Source organism: Lemur catta, chromosome 7, assembly GCF_020740605.2.
Source record: "Lemur catta isolate mLemCat1 chromosome 7, mLemCat1.pri, whole genome shotgun sequence".
Lineage (NCBI taxonomy): Eukaryota > Metazoa > Chordata > Mammalia > Primates > Lemuridae > Lemur > Lemur catta.
Window position 1 is genome coordinate 99,363,761 of NC_059134.1, and position 22,590 is coordinate 99,386,350.

The 22,590-nt window shown below is 61.1% G+C and overlaps 1 protein-coding gene across 4 annotated transcripts; it reads right to left on the minus strand.

The window, feature by feature from the left end:
- Window positions 1-1,454: 1,454 nt before the first annotated feature.
- Window positions 1,455-22,364, minus strand: RAB3IL1 (RAB3A interacting protein like 1). 4 transcript variants are annotated; one of them, XM_045555843.1, is made up of 10 exons: window positions 22,118-22,362; window positions 11,171-11,423; window positions 10,658-10,753; window positions 10,491-10,568; window positions 9,625-9,843; window positions 8,180-8,308; window positions 7,966-8,078; window positions 6,203-6,302; window positions 3,532-3,598; window positions 1,455-2,482 (listed from the first exon to the last, which is right to left on the minus strand). In XM_045555843.1, the coding sequence occupies exons 1-10, from the start codon at window positions 22,267-22,269 to the stop codon at window positions 2,400-2,402; spliced, it is 1,290 nt and encodes a 429-aa protein (XP_045411799.1). In that variant the 5' UTR covers window positions 22,270-22,362; the 3' UTR covers window positions 1,455-2,399. The 4 variants fall into 4 exon arrangements, with proteins under 4 accessions (XP_045411799.1, XP_045411800.1, XP_045411802.1 ...); XM_045555844.1 differs by lacking the exon at window positions 22,118-22,362 and adding an exon at window positions 19,466-19,599; XM_045555846.1 differs by lacking the exon at window positions 22,118-22,362 and adding an exon at window positions 15,142-15,277.
- Window positions 22,365-22,590: the final 226 nt, after the last annotated feature.

Consider the following 22,590-nt stretch of genomic DNA (forward strand, 5'->3'; position numbering starts at 1 on the left):
AAAAACCTGGATTCAAGTTCTAGCTCTGCCACTGCCTGAGCCTGTTTCTACATCTCTTAGAACAGGTGAGGGCCTGATTCAGGGCCAGGCACATTGCAGGTGTTTAGCAAAAGGCATGCAGGATGCTAGCTGATGCCATGAGCTCCTGTGCCAGGCTCGTTATTTCTCTCCTGGGGCCACCATTTCCTCTTTGTGACCTCTCTGTGCCTCACCTGATTCAGCTGTAAAATGGGGATAATAGTATTTTCTAAGGTTGCTGTGAGGATTAAGTGAATTAGTTCATTTTAAGTGTTTAGAACCATGCCGGGCACGTGGTCCGTGCTCAGATACGAGCCATCGCTGGGAGATACAGAGGCCAGAGTGTGTTCGTGTGTAACCTCCGGGTATCCCAGCTGTTTTCTGTTCATGATGGCCCCGCCTGGGGCCTGACAATAGGAAATGCTACGGCAGGGCAGGCACAGCACGACTGCCTCCTGCTGAGGAAGAGAAGCTGGTCCTTGTGAGCGAACGAATGTGTGTTTGTGACAGGAGGCCCGACCACTGAGCATCTAAAGGGGAGGGGACCCAAATCACAGGTGGAGCAGGGAGAGGAAGTGGGGACTAGCAGCACCTGGGGAGGCAGGAGACCCCTTGGGAAAGGCTACTGGCTGGACAGGGCGATAGGGTGGAGGGCTTGATGGAGTCATGGCTGGTCCACTGCTGGCCTGACCCACCAGCTGAGGTGGCCCCAAGGCCTCAGACCAATAGGGAAGTCCCCATGAGGTGTCACTGACCCAACTAGAAGCTGCTGCACTCGTGCCAACCCCAGGAAGAACCCCTATTGGCCTGGGCCTACACCCCTATAGGTGTAGAGGGGACCAGGCACAAAATACCTCCCCAGCCCCACTCTGGGTCCTCAGAGGTCCTGGCCACCCCCATCTTCTTCTACTTGTGACCCTTTGCTGAGAACCCATGTAAGATCTGGGTTGAGAAACCCAGAGCTTTCCCAGTCCCTGCCTGTGCTGCTGCCAGACATCACCAATCAATCCTGCCATGGCCCTGCTGAGCACCGGGCAGCTCGATGCTCTGACCCTGAGCTCCAGGCTTCTATTAGACTGAAGCTGGCCATCTCTGAGGGCGAGGAGACCCAGGGGGACTTTCCAAGGAGGCATGGCAAGGCAGTGGCAGAGCCGGCCTCAGACCATTCTCCCCGACAACACGCCACTGCTCACCAGGAGGGGGACACCCGGCTCCTGCCTCCGTGACCACAGCCCCATGGGACACTAAGAGAGGACTCAAATAGTCCTCCCTACAGCAAAGAATGGTGGTGGCTGTGGTGGCGTGGCTTCAGGATTTGGGTTTAATCCCAAGCACGAGGGCGGGCAAGGAAAGGATTTGGTTTCATTCCTTTAGATGCCCAAGCCTTGACCGGAGCCCCAGGGCGCAGGAGTGAAGGCTCGTGGCTGCCCAGCCTCTACCAACAAAGCCGTCCTTTATTAAATAGAGATCGTGTTACATTCCATTCAAAGAAGGAAATCCTGACATGGTGAGAGACGTGTCCAGGTTGGAGCCCCTAACCCTGGTCCTGAGGGGGCTGTGATGGGTGACGGAGGGCTGGGTCCTGCCCGCCCCACCCTGGCCCCACATGCAAGGGCCGGTTGTCTGCACAGCCACCCACAGCTGAAAACAGGCACTGGCGTCCCGAGGCCCTGTCTGTGTCTTACCAATCCCTCCAGCGGTTTTGAGAGCAGGGCCTCCGGGAGCACAGGGCTAGATGGGGAGGGGCGGAGGTGACAGGGGAGGCCTTTATGAAAGGGGCCCTGACTCATCTCAGAACGCTCTGGGGCAGTTCCCAGCCATGCACAGCTGGGTGGGCGAGCTGTGGAGGCCTTGCCAGCCCTCCCGGCCCTGCTGCCATGGGCCCTTGGAGGTCACTAAGGAATGAGGAGTGGGATGGCCACAGGGGGTGCTTGTGGCCCAGGGCTTGGGAACTGGGGTGGAGGATGCCCTGGCGATCCGGCCACCCCAGCACAGTCCCTTTCTGAAGATATGCCAGCAACAAGGGACCCAAGGAACCAGGGAGGGGGTGCTGACCACCTCAGGTATCCCTTCCCAAGGGCTAAGCGTCCCCCTGCCCCAGTATGGCTCTGAGCTCCTTGGTCTTTGGTGCTATCTTGAAATCCTCCTGATGGTTGCAGAACCCAGTGGGGACGAGAGAAGGGTCTTCTCATGACGTCCAGGCCTGTCTGTCCCAAGACAGACGTGTCCTGGCTCAGCATGGCTGCCATGGCCTGTCCATTGGTCTGTCCGTTTGGCTTTCGGCTCGGGGCTGGCTCCAGGGCCCTGTCTCCCTCTCTGCCTGCTTGTCCTGGGGCAGGTGTTTGCTCCAGCTCAGAGCCCCCTCTAGGCCAGGGGATGCCCTAAGCCTCCTGGGGGAAGAAGCCAAGTTTGGCCAGTGACATCTCCTTCCGCAGCCTGGTGACCTCCCAGAACATCAGCTCCGCTGCAGGCAGAGAGAGAGAGTGGCCAGCTCAGGGCCAGCTCAGGGCCAGCTCAGGCAGATGGCCTGGCCCCCTCCCCCTAGCATTGGGCAGGGCAGGTGGCACAGCACCCTAGGGCCCAGACCTCCAGGACAGATGACCTCAGCAAGTGGCTGGACCTCTTCTGAGGCTCTACTCTGCACCTTGGGAACTGATGAGGGCTGAACACACCGACACCCCCCCCAAGGCCTGATGCAGACATGCACGTACACACTGCCACACACTCAACGGCGATGCCCCCAGACCCAGGAACTGCACTGGACAAGTTACAAATGTTTTCAACCCCATCTCCCTGGGCTGTCACAGGGACCCTGAGCAGTGAGTGGGGCCAGTGTCAGTCCAGGCACCTGGGAGGCGGGTCCTCAGGCACCATTCCCTGGCCTGGCAGGTGTGAACAGCCAGTGTGCACCGGCCTTGCTGTCCAAGGGTACTCGACCTCCAAGACGAGGAGGAGACAGCTCCTTACTCAGAATGTCAGGCAAAACTGGTTCAGGAGATTCGCCAGGGGACAGAGTTTGCTGGCAGAGGACAGGGGACCTGCCAGGCAAGGGCTACAGTGGGAGCAAAGGCCTGGAGGTGGCTAGCCTGTGTTCAGGTGACCATACCAGGAGCAGGGGAAGAGTCACAGGGGAGGTCCCATCGTGCAGGGCCTCAAATGCCAGGCTAGTCCAGGAATGCAGTCCCTACAGGTCCCGAGGACTGCACTCCTGTTACTGGAGTCCCTGTCCTCTGGGCAGGAGAAAGACCAGCAGGACAGGTACCCGGGAGGTGTCAGGCCTGCTGTCCTGTGAGGCGGGGCCTGGGAGGCTCTGTCTGCAGCTCACCCTCTCAACAGAACTCAGCAGCCAGGATTGTGAGCCCTTTACCAACCCACAACCTTCCCCCTAGCTGGCCTCCCGGCTGAAGAGCCCCAGCATCCTGCCTGGGCCGCGGCCAGGTAGACCCAGAAGGCCCTGGCCCTCCCGGCCGGCCCAGCGTGCCATCCCGCCACCGAACACCAGGGGGCGCTCACCGTCCTGCCGCACCAGGCCTTGCTGGATGTAGCGGATGTAGGTGAAGAAGTTGCACACTGCTGTGATCTGCGGACAGGAGCAGGGAGGGTGTGACCTGCCAGCCCCCACACTCGGGGTCCCCCAACCAGCCAGTGAAGCTCTGAGACCAAAGCAGGAAGGCCCAGGTCCTGGTCGGAGCCAGGTAGTGCTCCCTGACTCAGACCAGACTGGGCTTTGAGGTTTTAATCAACAGCAGCAGCAAGACTAGTCCTGCTCCTAACAGTAATAGTGGCAGCTACCCTTTCACCAAGTACGTGTCACAAATGAGGCAGACATGCTGATTGTTGAAAGCCACCAAGGGTGGAGCCACTCGACATGGATTATGGAGCTCTCCGAGCTGAGTGAGGAAACCAGGCTGGCTCAGACCTGCGCACCCTCAGGGGCCTGCTTGCTCTGGCTGGAGGTCTGGGCCAGCCAGGTCTCAGCGTGGGGCTGTTTGTAACACTGGGAACCGCGAGGGCATCAGAAGCCGCCCACCTGGGTCCTGGTGCCCAGAGCCCCCAACCTGGCTTGAGGCCTGCTCCACGCACCGAGGGCCATGCCTTGGCTCAGACCTGCCTGGAGGACTCTGACACAGAGGAGAGGGCGCTGGTGGTGCCCTGCCCGGGACCCTCTCCCCAGGCTGGGGCCCCACCTCCCAGCTGCTGGGAGTGTTGGCCGCTAATGGCCATAGGTGCCCCCACCTGCACCCCTACCCACCCCGCACACCTCAGCCAGTGGGGGGGGGGGATAAAAAAGCCCAGCCCCCTTGCCTCAGGGTGGTCCCAACTGCTCCAGAGCCCTGTGGATCCAGGTGGGGCAGAACCTGGGCTCCTCCCACCCTGCCTCCCTCACTCTCCGGAGAGCTGCACAACATCTGCATCTTAGGCTCTGCTTAAGGAACCCCCCTGAGACAGGGTGCAAGGCGGCTGGCAGCTGCGCCTGCAATAGCCCCTACTGAATGCTCAGTGCTCTGCAGGACGGGGACATCGAGTGAGTGGGACACCCACAGGCTGGGGAGGGGAGGGAGCTGCAGGGAGAGGGAACGCTCCTGCCAGGCCCTCAAACATCAGGAGAACCTGCCAGAGGGGTGGTGCTCAGTGGCCTGGCAAAGACAGGGTGGTGTCAGGAGTGCCATGAGGTCAGGGGACTAACCCAGTGAGGCAGGAACACGGTGCTGCCCCACAAGGGTTGAGGACAGGCTGCGGTGGGGCGGGTAGGGCAGAGGTTGGGGATGGTGGACAATGAACACCCACGGAGCTGCAGAGTTCTCTGCCTAGGGCTGTGCTTTGGGGCGAGACTCCTTCCCCCTGAAGACTCGACACCCCTTGGTATCTCAGGGCAGGGACCATATTCTAAACTTCAGCCCTTCTTCACTCCAAATCCCACCCCCAGCTTCACCAGCACGCTGGACACCCAGCCAGGAAAGCCTGGTGCTCGATGGGATCCTGCTGGCGAGGAATGTCTTGTGTGGGCCGTTCTGCTGAGCCCTGGTTGGGACTGGAATGGGGCAAAGGGACAAGGCTCTGGGCACAAAGCTGCCACAGGGTCGGGGGGGTGTGGCAAAAAGAGACACAGAGTCCAGGATCCCACATCTGGGCTGTGTGGCCCTGGGCACACCTCTTCCCTTCACCAAGGCTCTGTAGATGGGCACCCAGTACGCCGGTGGGAGAATTCACTCACTGGAGCGCGGGACAACCCAGGTCAGGCTGCCCTCGCCGTGCAGACTGCTGCCCGACGGGGACAGGTGCCCACTGCAGCTGTTCCCCTGTGAGGAGCCCCTCTAGGTCTGAGATGAGTCCTCATGCCATGTCACTGTGTATGTGTTTCCAAACACGCTCTCTTTTGTTCCTTTTGATAGGAAACCCTGTCCTTAGTCCCCTGCTCGGTGAGGGCCCCTGCCTGGGTCACAAGGCAGGTGAGGGTGGAAGCTGGGATGCCCACGGCTAGTGGGCCAGACACACCTCTGAACCTTCTCAAAAGCCTCAGGCCAGAGCTTGAGCTTTAACTGAACGCTAGCATCACTCCCTTGATTAGGTCACAGTAAATGACAGCACTGACAGGTGTCACTCCCGTGATTACATGTCATACATAAGGCTGCGTCTCAGCACCCTGGAGAGAGATCCCCTGGTGGCTCTGAAGCAGTGAGCTGCCTACTGTGAGAAGGCCCTGTGGCAGGGAACTATGGCAGCCTCTAGAAGCCCTGAGTGTCTCTGGCCAGCAGCCAGCAAGAAAACTGAGGGACTTCAGTCCCTCAACCACAAGGAACTGGATCCTGCCAATAGCCATGTGAGCTTGGAAGAGGACCTTGAACTCCAAAAGGGAAAACACACAGCCCAGCCGACACCTTGACTGCAGCCTTGTGAGTCCCTGGGCAGAGGGACAGCCCAGACTCCTGACCCAGGGGAACTGGGAAGTCACAAGTGCATGTTGTTTTGTGCCACCGTGCTGGCAGTATTTGTCATGCAGCGGTAGCAAACTGCTAAACTGAGCTTGGCCGTGTGGCCTGAGTCAGTCTGTGCACCTGTCTAGAGTCTGCACCTGCTCTGTAGCTGGAGGTGTAGTCCTGCTTGTACGCCCAAGCCTGGGGCCCAGGGTTCCAGCCCATGTGGCCCGTAAGGAGCCAAGCAACACTTGCGAAGGATGACTCACCCTGGCCCGGGAGGATGGCGAGATGTAGTAGTGGCTCTCAGAGTCCCCGAGCCGGATGCGGTGGCGGCAGACACGGGCCAACCCACTCAGGGCACACGTGCTGGAGGAACAAAGGGGGCCGTGGGGCTGGCTGGGGCTTGCCTACACGTGCCAGAGGGTGCACGGAGGGAGCGGCAGGCAGAGGGAGCTCGGGGGGCCCAGCAGTCCTGGGATAGACCTTTAAACCAAGCAGGACCCTACCCAGAGACCCTTGGCCTTGCCCTTATTGGACGAAAGAGCTTAGTTAATCTCAGCCAGGTGTACCAAAGCCCCACCCTCTGCAACCACCAAAAATGCCCCCCAACTTTACTGGGGGCCTCAGGCCCAGTCACCCCTTCCCACACCTAGGCATGGGTTGGGGTGTGGCTGCCTCCCCCTTCCCAGCACCAAGGCGCTCACCTGCTTTGTCCAGCCGGCCCCTCTGGCCCTCTGACCCCCATAACTCTGCCATGGTCTTTGGCTACACACCAACCAGCCCCTCTCAGAGCCCCACCCTGTGCCACCTTCTCTCCCCACCCCAGGCCTGGGCGACTTCACTCAGGATCTTCAGCCACCCACATACCGGGTGGCAGCTGCCCTGAGCACCCCACCGTCTGGCCCCCCACCCCCAAATCCCGCTCCTCCCTGGGGTATCATCTGTTCGGCTCTCTCCTCCTCACCCCCTCCTTAGTCACCAAGTCCCCAGGCCAGGTCATGGCAGCAGGGCCTTTGCCTTCCCCTCAGCTCCTTCCAGCCAGCCTCAGCCTCATTTCTCCTTCTTCTCCACATGACAGTCAGGGGCTCCTCCAAAAACCCACAGCCACATCTAATCCACCATCTTCCCCTCTTGCTTTCCTATGTCCCAAGAAATAGTTATGGAGAATCCCAAGTCAAAGAAGGTTAAAAAAGCTCCTTGGCTGAAGGACTTATCAGAGCATTTGTTGCCTCCCGGTTCACTGTGAATAGACCAGAGAGCCCTCTTTTCAGGGAGCACCTGTTGATGGCTTATGGAGCACCGGCCTGGCTGGTTAAAGCCCAAACCTGTAAAACTCCTTACACTCTCACCCCCAAAACCCTCTGCGGTCCCAGCCCCAACTCTTTGCGCACTCACTGCTCTGCCCACTGCCCCAGTGGTGTTTCTTTTAACATCCCTGCTTCTCATACCTTCGCTCATTCTGTTCCCTCTGCCTGAAAGGCCCTGCCCTACTTGGCAAACTGCTATTCATCCTTCAAGACAAGCTCACATGCTCCCTCTCCGTGACAGAGGCTCCCAGCATGGCGCCAGCCCCCGCCCCCTCCCGCCAGATCTTGGGCTGCCAGGAGGAAATCCTCCCCGATCTCTGCCCCTTGTTCTACCCTGACTGTTTTGTTCTGCTGCTGCCCCTGCTCAATGCCCGCTGAGCAGCGGGAGGACAACTGCCAGGCTGTTGGGTTATTCATTGGCAGGAGGCAGAGCCAGCAACTGACAGTCGGAGGGAGCCAACGTCATGCCAGCCAGTGAGAGGGAGACCCCAGCTCCTGGCCTCCCTAGAGAGCTTGGGGGTGCGAGGGATTCTTCCAAAGATGTCCCCTTGCTCTGCGTGGGGCAGCAACAGTCCTCATCCAATCGGGCCCCTGGGCCCCTGCCCACCCTCGGGCCCCACGCCAGGGCCCCAGGAGGCCTCCCTGACCGCCCCTTTGGGGCAGCCCAAGGTGAGGCGGGGCTTCCCAGGGTGGTCAGGACAGGGCTAAGGCGCTGAGCTTACTTGGCGCTGCCACACTCAACCTCAGCCACCTTCACTGTGGGCGGCGTCTGTGAAGCCACGGGCTCGATGGTGAGCGTGTTGTCCTCCACAGCGGCCCGTACCAGTGCGGAGAGCTGCGGCAGACCGGGGTGGCAGGCAGGGCGGTCAGGGGCTGGGCCCAGGATGGGGGGTGGAGAGGCCGGGCCCCCCAGCTGGCCACCCGCACCTGCCTCACCTCCCGCATCGTGAAGTCCAGGCAGGGGCCCACGTCCTCCCGGTACACCCTTTCCAGGAAGGGGCAGGTCTTGTCCAGGGTGGGCGATTCCCTCCAGGCCTGGAACTCTGCAAACAGGGTTGTGTCCACCTGTAGGGGAGGGCGAGCCGGGGTGGGGGCACTCAGGCGCTGAGGGCAGCACGGCAGAGGGGGGCTGGGCCAAAGGAGAGGAGAGCCAGGGAGACGTGGGACAGGCCCCAGCAGGCCAGCAGGTGCCGGTCCCCGGCGGCCATGCAGGGGAGCCCGGCCCCGAGGAAGAACTCCCTTCTGCTCTCTACACCAAAGAATTTAAAACTAAAAGTTGTATTTCCAGGTGTGTTTTAAGTTTCTTGGAGCTCCAAGATTACAGACTCGGGTCCAGGGCCTCGTCCTGAAGACCCTCACTGTCTCCTTGAGGAGGACAAGTGGAAGGGTGAACCGCAGGAACCCACAGGTACCGGGGGTCCGGGAGGCACACACAGGCGCGTGCACTCAGAGGGGACACACACGGGCTGCCCAGCTGCCCGCTCCAGGGAGCCAACCAATTAAGCAATTGCTGGCCTGCCCCAGCCGCCTGCAGAGGAAGGGAGGAAGGGGGCAGCCCCTCCTGGAGCCATTACCTGTCGGGAAAAGGAGAGTGAGGGAGCAGAGGTGGGGGTCGAGGGCAGCTGCCCAGGCAGGAGCTGCCAGGCTGGCTCGTAGGTGAGGTGAACCGCCTTGCTGGGGACCACGCAGAGAAGCAGAGAGAGCAGTGGGGCCAGCCCGGGCTGGGCAGGCAGGCCAGACAGACAGACAGGTGCACAGAGACAGACAGGAGGAAGGAGGAGAGGTCAGTGCCCAGTTGGAAGCTCGAAGCCCAGAAGGTGAGCGAGACCCTGCGCCTCCCCCCTGGAAGCCCTGGAGACAGAGATGGAGGCGGGGACGGAGCGGGTGGGTGGGCACCAGAGACCTTTCCAAAGGCCACATTTGTCTCAGCACCACAGACAGAAGGCGCCGAGGACCCTCGAGTACAGGATTGTCACGCTGTGGTCCTCAAGAGGCCCAGCGGCCCCTGCCCAGCCTCTGAAGGCCAAGGGAGCGTGTGTCTCTACAGCGGCCCTCGGAGGGCAGACCCGCAGGGCCAAAGCCAGCCTCAGGTGCAGAGACCACCACCTACTGCTGGAGTCGGCAGGGTGGGGAGGGGGTCCTCAGTGCCCCCAAGAATGTACACCCTGGAGGCTGAGGGCCAAGCGCCTCTATCACAGGAGGTTGAAGAGAAGGAACCTGCCCCCGCCTCACAGCCCAGAGGATGCCTAGGCACAGAGAGGGGCAGGGCAGGCGCCAGACCACACACGAGGGTCGAGGATGGTCCTCGTTGGGCTCTGACCCTGCTGACGGCAGGCACCGTCTCCCCTTTCCTGTGCCCGCCGCCTGCCTGCTGCCCTCACCTCTTTGCCCTCCCTGTCTGGGGTGAGGGGGTGCCCTGCAGCAGGGCACAAGGCCGGGCAGAGGGTACTGCTGGTGCTCTTATGGCGTGAGTGGCCCTTTCGGGGCCCGGCCTTGGTGGGGCTCAGCAGCTGTGGGTGGAGCTCACGGTTGGGTGAGGCTGGTGTGGACGTGATGACCAATGTCTTCAAGGCTGTCACCTCCGCCTGCAGCATGTCAATCTGGACGGGATGGGACGGTCGTCAACCCCAGGCTTGATGCCACCCCACCTACCACCACCTATCCGCCCAGCTCAGGACAGCCTGCCCCTGGCAGTGGCTGACACCTAACCCTGCACGTCACCCTTGGAATAGCCTTCGAGGCAGGGACCCAGACACCCATTTTACAGATAGGGAAGCTGAGGCTGAAAGAGGAGACATGACCTGCCTGAGGTCACACTATGAACAGGCCTCTGTCAGGAACAAGTTGTGGCACGTGGCTGGGCTCCCCACTGAGAGTTATGGGGCTCCCAGGAGCCAGGAATGGCTCCGGCCTCACATTTCACAGATGGGCAACCAGGCTCGGAGAGAGGAAGCTACTTGCCCAGCCTCAGCCGGGCTGAGCAAGGTTTCTGCTCTCTAAAGGGCAGGTGGGAGGAGGAAGAAATTACAGTGACCACAGGATCCTCCCAGCCCCTGGAAGGCTCCAGAAAAGTCTGTGACAGCACAATGACCAGTGGAGTCCCGGGGAGCTGAGCCGTGTGATCTCAGACACCCCGCCCTGCCCTTCCTGGCCCCACTGGCCGAGCAAGGGCCCGGGTGGGTAGTGAGGACCAGTGCTCGCCGGGCCAGGAGGCAGGCTGGCCTGGGCAGGCGGGGATGGGCCTCACCTTGCCCCAAGCCTCCTTCAGCTGCTTTTCTGATGCTGCCTGCTTCACGTTGGCTTCTCGAACCATCTTGTGGGCTTCCTGGGAAGAGGGCAGCCCCAGTGTGAGTGACCAGGAGCCGATGGACGTCTGGGTGACCCACCCCGGGATGTCCCCGCTGGCCAGCAGACCTCAAAGAGGCTGGCTGTCAGTTCCTCCAGCTCCTGCTCCAGCTGCTCCCGCACCTTGGACAGACGCTCACATTCCTCGTCCTTCAGCTTCAGCTCCTAGAGGCCAGGAGGCAGGGGCCGTTAGCCCCGTGGGGGCCCCAGGCCTGGCACAGCGGGGACCAGGCCCACCTAACCAGACTCCATCGCCCCGGTCATTTTACGTGGGGCCTGGCCCCAAGCTTGCTTTCTCCAGGGCCTGACAGCTAGTGATGCATGTCCCACCTGGCCCGGAGCATGAGGTGAAGCCCCCCTGCTGGTGCATTACGGCCTGGAGCAGGTTTCCAGGTAAGTCACGAGCTGTGAATGTCGGGTACTTCCTGAGTGCCCAGCACAGGCCTGGCATGCGGTCAGCCTTGGTGAGGGCACGATCTCATTGCCTTTGGCACATCTCCGGGCACTCAGGGCTGCCAGCCTGCGGCCCTCCTAGGCTGACTCCTCCCCCCGAAGCCCCCCGACCTGCCCACAGGCGCCCACCTTCTGCGCTTTGTGCAGCTCCTCCTTCAGGAACTCGGAGCCCTTCTCGCGGATCTCCATGGAAGAGCTGCGCAGGCGGGACACGTCCAGCTGGGCGGCGGCAGGGCCCTCCTCACCTTGGGCCTCCTCCCCTGCAGAGGTCTCCACCAGGGCTCCTGGAGACTCCCTGCGGCCCTTGCAGGGGCCCACACTCTTCCAGGGTACCGGGACAGCTGAGAGGGGCGGCGGGAGGCCCTGGTCTGGCTGGGGCAGGCTGGAGACAGACAAGACGATCAGACGGCACAGGGTGGGTTCCTGAGACCCTGACAGCCGAGTCCAGGGAATGACCATAGGCAACACACCTGCCACTGGGGCCTCAGTCTCTTCATCTGAAGACTGGGACACTGCCAGCTATCATCAGGGTTGTCACAAGGGCAAATGACCAGGCACAAGCCTTCTTGGGGGCAAGGATAAGGCTCATTCCTCTATCAACCACCCCTTTGGCCCAAGGTCTAGGGCTGTGCTTGGCACACAGTAGGTGGTCAGCACACAGCTCAGTTGTGTACGTGGATGACTGCAAATGCACCAGGGCGGAGAACAGGAGTCTCTGCTTTTATAAAGTGGAGCTGATTCCAATGACCCCACCTCAAAGGTGACGCCATGATCAGAGGGGACGTGTGTAAAACCTTGGCACCCAGGAGGCACTTAGGCAGAAGGTGCCTTCAATGACAGGGTTAATGCAAATTCTACCCCTTTGGGGCTGGACCAGAGAGGAAGGACAGGGCCAGCCAGGGCAGACAGGGCCGAGGCAGGAAGATGCTGCCAACAGCATGGGCAAGGCAGATCCGCTTCCCGGACCTCTGGGCTTGGTGGGGAGCAGTCCTAGCTCTCCCTGGCCTGCCTTGTGACCTCAGGACCCACCCCTCCCTGAAGGGGAAGACCCTGGAGGCAGAGCAGGGCCTGTGCTCCCACCCCACCCCCATCCACACTCCCCCCTTGGAAGTGGACCCTGGAGAGGGAAGGGAGGGCCAGGGCTCGGCCAGCGGTGGTTTGTGCCAAGACAGCACCTCTGGACTTGCTCACTCAGCAAAAGCTGGAGGCTCCTGAGCCAGCAGCTTCTCAGCCGCAGCGGCTGGGCTGGGGGGGGTAGGGGGGAGGCCGGGCCCTGATATCAGTGGGGGAAGTGGGGGGAGGGGGCTGAGAGAGGCCCGCACAGGACAGGGGAAGACAAGGCCGAGGAGATCATGGGACTCAGAATAGCAGAGGAGGAGAGTATGTGTGTAAGTCTGGGGCCTGGTCCCACTCCCTGTCCTTAGGACCTTGGAAAGGTCACCAAGCAGCCCCCAAGCTTGTTTCCGTCTTGGTAACACAAAGGGACAGCACCCAGAGACCCCAGCAATGAGCCCACTCCCAACCCTTCACATGGCCCTGTCCAGTGGCCCGACCCAGCCTGCCCTCTGCTCTGGGGCTGGCCCAGAGTGTGGCCTCAGGCTCCCGGGATGGTCCCGCCGGCAGAGACTGGGGCCTTGCTGAGTAGGGGGAGGACACACATCGCTCACTCCATCAACAGCGTCTATGCCAGACAGGGATAACAGCCTTGTTGGGGAGCAGGGGCTCTTGTTGGCAAGGGGCTCCTGAGGCTTGAGGGGCTATGGCAGCCCCTCCCCTGCCCTAGCAGTGCTGTGGCAGCCCCACGGTCTGGGGTCTGCAGCCAGGGACTCGCACTGTGCCAGACTCCACACAGGCGGCTCCAGCCACGTTATCTCGTTTAAAACTCTCTCCACGGCACTCGTGGTATTATCCCCATTCTACAGATAAGGGGACAGAGGCTCAGAGAAGGGACTTGCCAGGGTGCTGGGACAGGTGGCCAGGTCTTCAGCCCAGGCCCAAAGCTTCCCAGCTACAGGGAAGGCGGGGGGCATGGGGGTGACTGTCAGAATCGGTGCATCTGCCTCAAGATCAAGGGCTGCTGGCCCAGGGGACTCGGAGGCTCCTCTTTGGCTGTAGCAGGGAAACCTGACCCAATTCCAGCCCAAACTGCCTTCTCAGACTCTGCTCAGGCCCAGAAACCACCTTTCTGGGGGGGTGGGGTTGGGCTGGGGTTGCTGCGGCCAGGAACACAGGCCAGCATCAGGCAAGCCAGGGTCCACGCCAGGCTCTGGCCTGGGTACACGAGTCCCTGGGAATGTCACTGCTTCCCCAACTGTAGGATGGGGTTAAAATCCTGTAGGAGGTGCCCTAAGAATCAAACAGAAGTCACCTGGCATGGTGCTGGGTAAAGTGTTCAACCCACAACCACATTCAGCTAAGACACCCACACGCCTGCCGGGGCTCTGAGTGTCCCAGCTGAAACCGCAGGCCCCAGGGGAGGGGGTGCCCTGGGGGCCTGGAGTCCAGCCCCATTTCCTCAGCTGGGAGAGGACATCCGTAGTCACTCGGGCTGGGCTGAGCGCGGCAGACCCCACCATGGAAGCTGCTCACTTGGACAGAATGAGCAAGAACTGCAGGCTGAGGGCAGGGGGTGGCCCACAGGACAGCACAGAACATGGGGCAGGATCCCAGGTCTCGACGCCCAGCCCTGGTGCCTTTCCCATGGCTGGGACCACCCGCCACTGCCTACGCCCTCAGCCTAGGAGAACCAAGCCGCCAGTGCCTCCCAAGGGGGCTGAGCTTCGTCCACCAGTGTGGTCTGGGCCTCTGGCCACAGGGAAAGACTCTAACTCTCTCCCGCTGGTCCCAAGGGCATGGGCTGGAGGTGTGGCTGGCAGTCCCCACCATTTGCCCAGCAGGCTGTCACTCCAGCCCACTGCTGGGGGGATGGGGCCCAATTCTGCAGCCAGAGGAAATGGTGGTCCAGGAACCTGAGACACCGTCTCCCTGACACCTCCCCATGGCCCAGTGGAAAAGTCCAAAGCCAAGTCCTAATGGCAGGAAGCATGGGAACAGCAGGACCACCCAATAGCCACCAACTCCCCAACGCCTGAGCTAAGAGTGGTAGGAGCAGGAGGGGAAGAAGCCCCCTCCCCACCCCCGGCTTGGAGGGTAGCTCAAATCTGCAGACCCTCCTCCCGTACAATTCTGGGCTGCGAGGCCAGCTCCTGTGACTCAGAAATTTCAGAGCAAGGAGCGCCCCTGGGCCCCTTGGGGCCAGTCCAAGCCAGAAACCTCTATCTTGCACACACTCAGCCTCCCAGACCAGATGCCCCAAAACCTGAGTGTGAACACCTGAGGTGGTGGGGAACTCAGCACTCAGGCAGCCAGACTAGCAGTCAAGTTCTTCTGCCTGACATCCATCCCTGTCCTCCGTCCAGGTCCACACTCTCTGCTCAAACCTCTGCAGGCCCCGTGCCATGCACAGAGTCCAGCAGCTGGGATAAGCTACAGACGCCCCTCGGAAGGGGGCTGCTCGGAGTGGGAGTAAGGTCAAGGTCAGAGGTACATGGGGCAGCCAACATCCCCATCTCGAAGCCAAGCCAGCTCCCACTGTCTAGAGCCCCAGGCAGTGCATGCAGGAAAGGCCTCGCTGGGTCACTTCCACAGGAAACCCACAACAGGGGAAAATGCAGCAATCACTGTCCTCACCCACCAGGCCGGCCCTCAGCGGGCCAGCAGGGCTTTTGTCCCTACCCACAAAGCCCTCAGTCACTCAGGAAGCCCCCTGGGCCAAGAGGAACTGGCCAGAGGCTGTTCCCGGGGCCAGAAGAGCCCAAATGGGGTCCCAAGTGGCTCTCTGAGGGTTCCGACCCTTCCCAGACCAGCCTGCCCACGATCAGTGCCCAGCATGACCCTGTTCAATCATCGCCTGGAGTTAAAGAGCCCCTGTGTTAGCAGGCACAATGGGGTCATTAAACAAGCAGGGGCTGGCAGGAAGGAGTGGCTGGAGGGGGCACTGCCCAGGGTCCCAGCCCCGAGCTCCAGGGGGCTGCAGAAACCTCAACCCGGCCCAGCTCCCGGGGGCAATGCCATGGCACAGGGGCCCAGTTCAGACTCACATTCAGGCTGTCCAGCAAGGCCCTGAGAGCACTGAGGCTGACAGCCACATGGGAGCAAGGGGTCCCCGGAGAGGTGTGTATGTTGGCTCTTGGACCAGCCTGCAAGCCCAGCAAGGCTCAGCCTACAGCGCGGGGCCAAGGCTTCAGCCCAAAACCCACAAGCACGTCAGGTTCCGGAGGGCTTGGCCACGTCCACGTCAGCCCTCCACTTGGAGTATCCACAGGTGTCATCGCCTACAGGCTCCTGAGGACGCTGCAGGGCGATGTTCCCCCAGCCCGGGATGAGGCACCCGGAGAGGGATGGTGACCGGCTTGAACACACAGCAAGGATGTGGCAGGATGGGAACTGAACCCGGAGAGCAGGCACAGCACGCCACGTGACCTGTGGCCCAGAGGAAAGGGGATGAATGATGGTTTCAGAGAAGCGAGCAGGATGCAGACGGGGTTTGGGGAAGTCTGAGACAGCACCCAGTGGTGCTGGTGCTGGAGGTGGTGCCCAGCGCTGCCGTCCAAGCCAGGCAGGGCCTGGGCTCGCAGGGGACCCGCGGAGGGCCAAAGACCTGAGGGGGAATCGTGGGAGGACCAGCGGCTGTTGAGGGGCATAAAAAAGTAATTATAGTAAAGAACTAGTTAAGCTAACTAAAAACCAAGGAGAAGGTGAATGAGAACAGTGGTACCCACGACGGAATGAGGAACTGGGAGTGGGTCTTGTAGGGACGGGAAAGGGGGTGGCGGAGGCATTTGGGAAGTGGCATGTCCTGTAGGCAGGATGAGGTGACAGCTGTTGGGAGGCACCAGCTCAGGGAAGCAGCCACAGCCTGAGCCTGGCTGAGGGGCTGACAGAGGGGACAAGGCCCAGAGAGCCAGCGGAAGAGCGTCACACACCTGAATGGAAGAGTCCCTGTGACACAGGCACGGCGGGGTGGGGACGCTGTCTTCAGTCCTGCTGAGGTTAGGGCTGGAGTTGGGCCAGATCCCCTAAGCTCAAGGCCAGGAGGGGGCAAAGGGACAGGTGGGAGACAGGGTGGGCCCGGACCCCTCCGGGAAGGGAAGCAGGTGCAGGGGTGGGGCAGCAGGTCCCGGCAGGAGATCTGCAGGAGGGGGAGGAGGTCAGGCACAGCCTGGGGTTGGGAAGCAGGTGGGCCGGGCCAGCCCTCGCTGCCACAGCTCCAGGCGGGCCCAGCCCAGCCCAGCCCAGCCCTGAGAAGGGAATGCAGCCCTGTCTCTCCCCTGGGAGCCAGCACAAGGCCTGGGGGGCGGGTCTCACTCCTTAGCTGGTGCAGGGCAGGGCACACAGTCCATGCCTAATATCTGCCTGAGGCATCCCTGCACATTTAGTCCAAGAAGAATTGACACCCCAGGACCTCAGACATCCAGTGTGTATAGTGAGCCCCTAGCATGTGCCAGGCACCCCACCTGCCTGGATCCATCCAGTCTGCAACACAAGGCTGCTTCTGGCAGCAATATCGCCGGGTCCCCTTCTCCCTACATTCTACTTCATTTTGCACCTCCCTCCCCCCACTTCACTTCCCAGGGCATATTGGGCACAAATCTTGTGCAGAGGCTGGAAGAGTCTAGGACATGCAGGACTCTAATGTGAGTCTGTGCCCACACATAAATGTGCTGATTGAGCAACAGCAGAAAAGATAACTCCACCTGTGGAGAGGTTAGCGTAGACAGATCTTGGAGGGCTTCCAGGAGGCAGTGACAGTGAGGATTATACAACCCTTTTCCAATGAGGAAGACTACCTGCCTGACCCTGGAGGCCTCAGGCCATATTTCAGACTCTGCAGGCAGGAGCTCCCAGGTCCATGTCCCTTAGGGTAGCCAAGGCCCAGAGCAGTTAAATGACTTGCTCCAGATCACACAACCAGCCAGTAAGTCAATGACACCTGCAGCCCTGGAGCCCCCAGCATCCTGCTTGCTGCAAAGGCACAGTCCCCAATCCCTGGAGGCTAGGGTGGTCTCATCTCAGTCCCAGGCAGGCCATCTGAGACTGGCCTTCCCTAGGGATAGGTACGATTAGCCCCATCTCTCAGATGGGGAAACTGAGACCCAGGGGCTGCACCAGTGTCATGTGGGAACCCAAGCTCTGACCTCTGCTGACCAAGTCCCTAGTGCCCAGGGCTGTGTTAGATGTAGAAGTACCCACAATGCTGTCCTCACCCCACCACCTTGGAGCATGCTTGGCACCCAAGACTATGGACATGTGAAACTGTGGGGGATGGGAGGAGAGCAGCCCAGTTTGGAGTCAGGGGAACCTTAAAGTCAGACTGGAGCTGCCTCTGGGTTCAGAGTCCAGGGCCCATGCTTGGGAGTCCCAGGGAAGAGGGTCCACCCGAGCTGCTACAGAGGCCAGCCGCTGCCGCCCACCCCCAAGAGAGCAGCCTGGGGCCAGGGCCAGGATCTGACATTAACAGAGCACAGCCACCCAAGAGAGAGCTCTCGGTTCATTTTACAGGTGAGGAAGCTAAGGCCTAGAAACATCAGTGGTCTGGCCAGGGTCACCAACTCCTAATCCAGACTCCTCCTGGTCTAGGATCAACAGTCCAAGTCTACACCTGCCCGGAGCTGTCATGAGCTCCTGGGGGTCATAAGCACAAGCAACTTAGTCAGAGTTACCTGTGCAAGTATAACTCTGACCAAGGTCCCTCCCAAATGCTGCTGGGATCTGAGCGGGCTCCTGGGACACCAGGCCCCCAAGGGTGCTGGCAGTTTGACTCCTGGTCCCTAAGTCCCTGCCTCCACATCCAAATGAGGGGGTCCATAAAAATGTAGTGCTCAAGATAACCCCAAAACTCTGCCTCTCACCCCCCAAATGTCCAGCTCCTCACTGCCCCTCATCCTTTCCATCTGTACTTATGAAGCCCCTACTGTGTGCTCGGCACCCAGCCAGGCCCTGGGGGATCCAGAGGTACTACGGAAACTGAGCCATACTGAGGGTTATGTGGGGTCAACTTGGCAGCCTGGTCCATCCAGAGGGTCCTCATGCTGTGGCAGGGAGGCTGGCCTGTGGGCTTTGCCCAGGACCTTGAGTCTCTTTGACTTTCTCCTTGAAGTGAGCATCCATCTAGCGGTGGCTCCCAGCTCTGCCTGGCCGTGGCCTGGATGCCGCCAGGCAGGGACATTCTCTAGGCTGGGATCACTCCCACCCCACAAACCACTTACTTCACCTAGAGGCCCAGAGAAGGGAAGCCACACTCTCAAGGTCACACAGCAACTCAGGGGCTGTGTTTTGCCTGGGTCCACCCAACACAAGGGGTCACAAGCCACTGGCAGACCAGGCTGCTCCTCAAACACGTTCAATCCACACCCCACCCCTAGGGCAGGATTGCCCCAACCTCTCCAGGAAGCACAAACCCACCTCAACCACTTTCTCCCTAAGCCCAGCCTCCTTCCCCCAGGGCACCTCACCAACAAATCGACTTCCTCTCTCTCTTTAAGAGTCTCAAGCCACTCCAGGCCTCACCCCTACCAGAAGCCCACCCTCTCAGCACCCCTGCTGGGAATGAACGCTCATTCCACCCTAGCGTCTGGGCTCCAGCTCTGCCGGTGCAACCAGTGAGGTGCACCCAGTCTGCTCCCCAGGGGGCTTCCCTCCCTCCCAGCCGGGGCAGGGAAGTAGTTCGGTCCTGGGACCACCCATCTGGCCCAGTTCTTTACCGTAACACAACCCACCCCAGCTCCGGCCACATTTCCTCCAGGACCTTGTCTTTCCAGGCCATGGGGAAGAGGAAGTGTTCGCCCAACTCCGCGAAAAGCCCGCAACCTTTCTGCACACACAGGCAGCGGTCCCACGTCAGATTGGCCAGGAACTGGAATCACCTCCGGGAGCCAATGGCCTGAACAGATCGGGTACTGGGGCCCCGAACCCAGGACCCAGAGTCTGTGCTGGCCCCCCAGGATGCAGAGAGGCCCCACCCCCACCCCGCAGCCCCCCACAAGGATGTCTTGCCAACAACTTGGGAGCGACCTCGGCAGAGACCCAGCCCCCTTTGCCAACTGCACTGCTTTCCAAGGGTTCATCCAGCTGGGGCGGGGGTCCCCTCCTCCAGATGCGAGCCCCAGGTTGACTCCCCCCGCCCCAGCACCCTCTTCTCACTCGCGCTCCGGCTGGGCTAGGAGTTGGCGCTGTCACGGCGGGATGGTCAGCGCCCGCCTTCGCGCCGCCCCCCGCCCCGGAGCGTCCTGCCAGGTCCCCGGCTCGCCCGCGCCCTCAGCCGCACGCAGGGTGGGGTGCAGACGCGGCGGGGACCCCCGTCCTGCCGCCCCGGGAGGCGGCGCGGCCCAGACCCGGCGCGGGGCGGCGAGCGCGCGGACCTACCCGTTCCACATCCCGGCGCCTCGGGGCGCCCGCGCGTCCGTCCCCCGCGCCGCCGCCGCCGCGTCCCCGCCCGCCGCCGACTCCGCCCCGGCCCGCCGGCCGCCCGCCGCCTGTCGGTGCCGCCCGTAGTCGGGGTCCGTCTGTACGGCTCGGGTCCAGGCCCCCGGCCCGGGCCGACCCTGCCCTCGCGGGTCACGTGGCCAAGGGGCGGCCCGAGGACACGTGCCCGGCCCCGCCCCTCCTCCGGCCGCGCGGGGACAGTGAGACTGCCGAGCAGGGGGAGGAACCCGCTCGCCGGCATCCCGCAGCCAGCGCGGCTCTCAGACTGTCCCAGCGGATGCTCTCCCTCCAGTCACCCACCGCCCCACCCCCCCGGCCCACCCCAGCTCAAGCACCTACAATGGCTCCTAGGCTCTCAGCTCTCTGATTCTCACACAGACTGTCACTCAGGCCAGCTGACACTCTCCCACCCCCTCACCTGGCCCCGGGCCATGTACTCCTTCCTCGGGCTCTGTGCTTTGTGGCTGCCCCCTGCAACATCCTGCCTGCTGGGAAGCAGGGTGGGGACAGGCCCCAAAACAAGTTTTCTGAGTCCTACTCTCTGAGTGTTTATCCCCAGGGAGTAGCCACCTTGGCCCAACTCTCAGCACCCAGTCTCCTGCCCCTGAACACAGTGCCCATCCTTGCCTTTGCCCACTATCTACCCGCTAGAGAATACCACCCCACCCCCAACGCACACACACCTGTCCGGTCCCAGGTCCTCTGTAAAACCTTTCCCGGAATCCCAGACCCCTGGTCTACCTGTCCATCAGTCCCTCTGGCCCACCTATCATGAGCACTGACCATTGGCCTCAATTTCAGCTGGGCCTGGATCCAGTGAGAGCAGGACCCTTCTCCCCAGGGCCGGCGGTGCCACCCTGAGTGTCTGCAGGAGGACTGGGGGTGTGGGGGAAGCTATTTCCCCTTGTAGATGCCACCAGAACTCTGAGCACTACTCTTCCAGGCTCACCGACTCTGGAGACCCAGGCTTGAATTTGTCACATCTTCTTGTGGGAACACAGTTCATTCATTCATTCACTCATTCTTTCATTCAGCCACCCCTTCTGGGCATGAGCTATGGGCCATGCAAGGCCTGGTGACCCAGAGAGAAACTGCACAGACAGACTCTGTCCTCCTGGGGCTCCAGTATGGTGGGGGATGGGGGGTGGAGGATGAGGGGCATACAGACCTCTACTTCCAGAGCCACTGCTTTGCTACGGCCGCCTTGCCAACTGAATGATGTCTTTGCTCAAAATAGAATACAGTGCTCCTTTCTCAGGTGGGCACAGCTCACACCAAAGTATAAGACTTGGTGAGTGGAGGCCAGGCTGTATTTCATGCCTTGTTAACTCCCTTGTGCAGTGAACAACCTGAACAGCCCTCCATGGCATCCCTTCCAACTTTCCAGAATCATTCAGTCCAGGCCTCCCCTGCCCTTCATGCTGCAGGGCAGTTGTTTCCATGACTAGGGCTTCCAGAGGGCAGGAACAAGCTCCTTCTTGGAGCTGTGTTCCCCCGCCCACCTTGGCCCAGCTCAGGGTCTGGCCCATGCAAAGCAGGTATCAACATATGTTTGTTGACTTGAATCCTTCACCAAGTAAATCTTCAGTAATTGCTGTCTTCCTGCCTCTTGTTCCGTTTGCCATTTAGGGGAAGGAGAAGAATATGACACAAAGAAAGCCCAGGACAGGGCCTTCCCCCCCACCACCACCCTTGAGTCTTCACAAACCCAGAAAGGAGACAAGTTGAGGTAACCCAGACCAGTGGGAGATAAACTGTGGAGGAGGCATCAGCTCAGGCCTGTGGCCCCAGAGGAAAAGTCCTCAGCCTGGGAGGGCTGGTGGACTGGGGAGACCCTGGAGTGAAGCCTTAAAGGACAAGTGTGACATCCTGTCATCCATGCATCCAGCTACCGTGGACTGCCCTGCCAGGCCTCACTGCCTGCCCCGAGAAGCACAGCCAACCCTGCTCCTCAGCTGATAAGGATGGGCTCAGAGAAGTTAAGGAACCGCCTAATGTCACCTTGCCAGGGGTGGCAGGGCTGAGTCCCCACACACCAGTTTTGCAAAAAGACTTCCTGGCAACCAGAGGGCTCGCTAGAAGCCACAGCTGTGTGCAGTCAGGTTACGGGGCACCTACTAGGTGCCTGGCCCAGCAGGTAGGGAAGGAGAAATAAAAGATGTTCCTCTGCCCACAAGCCACTGCCGTCGCCACCCTCCCTCCCTCTGTCCCCTCCTGTCATCCCATCCCCAACCTGCCAGCCTGGACCACAGACCCTTGGCCGAAGGCAGATGTGGAGCAGGAGACGGTGTCAGCAAGGACGGCACAGGCCCTGATTCTGGACTTAAGTCTGTCCTCAGCTCACTGTGTGACTCAGGACAAGTGTTTTGCCGTCTCTGAGCTTTGGTCTCCACCTCTGTACAACCAAGAAGTTGGACAAAACAATCTGAGCCACCCGCTGGTATTGACCTTGTAGGAGGCTCTGAAAGTTCCTCATAGTTCCTTGCCAGTCCCCTGTTCGGAGATCGGCTTCTCACACCCGCTCCCCAACCCTGCGTCCCTGCAGAGTGGCAAGGTTCCCCCTCCCCTCCGCACCCCAGAGCGCCAGCTCACCTGTCTGTGCCCCAGGGCTCCTCTCCCAAGTTCCTCTCAAGTGCAGGGCACAGGCCTGATGGGGCATAGGAGACAGTCCCTGAGCTCATGGCCAGGAACACTGGGCATGTCCCTCGGGCAGGGCACCTGGCGGGCTCCTCAGGGGGGTCCATGCTTGGGGGACCAGTCGGATGAGGCTGCCTCTGGAGACTGCGTGGAGGGCAGGTGGCAGAAGCCTTCTCCCCACCCCCAGGCTGAGCCTCACGCTAACCTTTGCTATCTCCCAGGAGCAGCCGCTGGGAGGGAGGCACCTCCCAGACAGGCCTCTATCCCCTTAAAACCCATAATTATTAACTCCAGTGGCTCATGGACAGCAGAAGACACTGGGGCCCTCCTTTCTGGGCTCTGGGCCAGGGCGGGTGAGGCATCTTGGGGTGGGGGAGGCCTGAGGCCCCAGGCTTCACCCAGGCCCACGGTGGGGCTGCCTGTCCCCT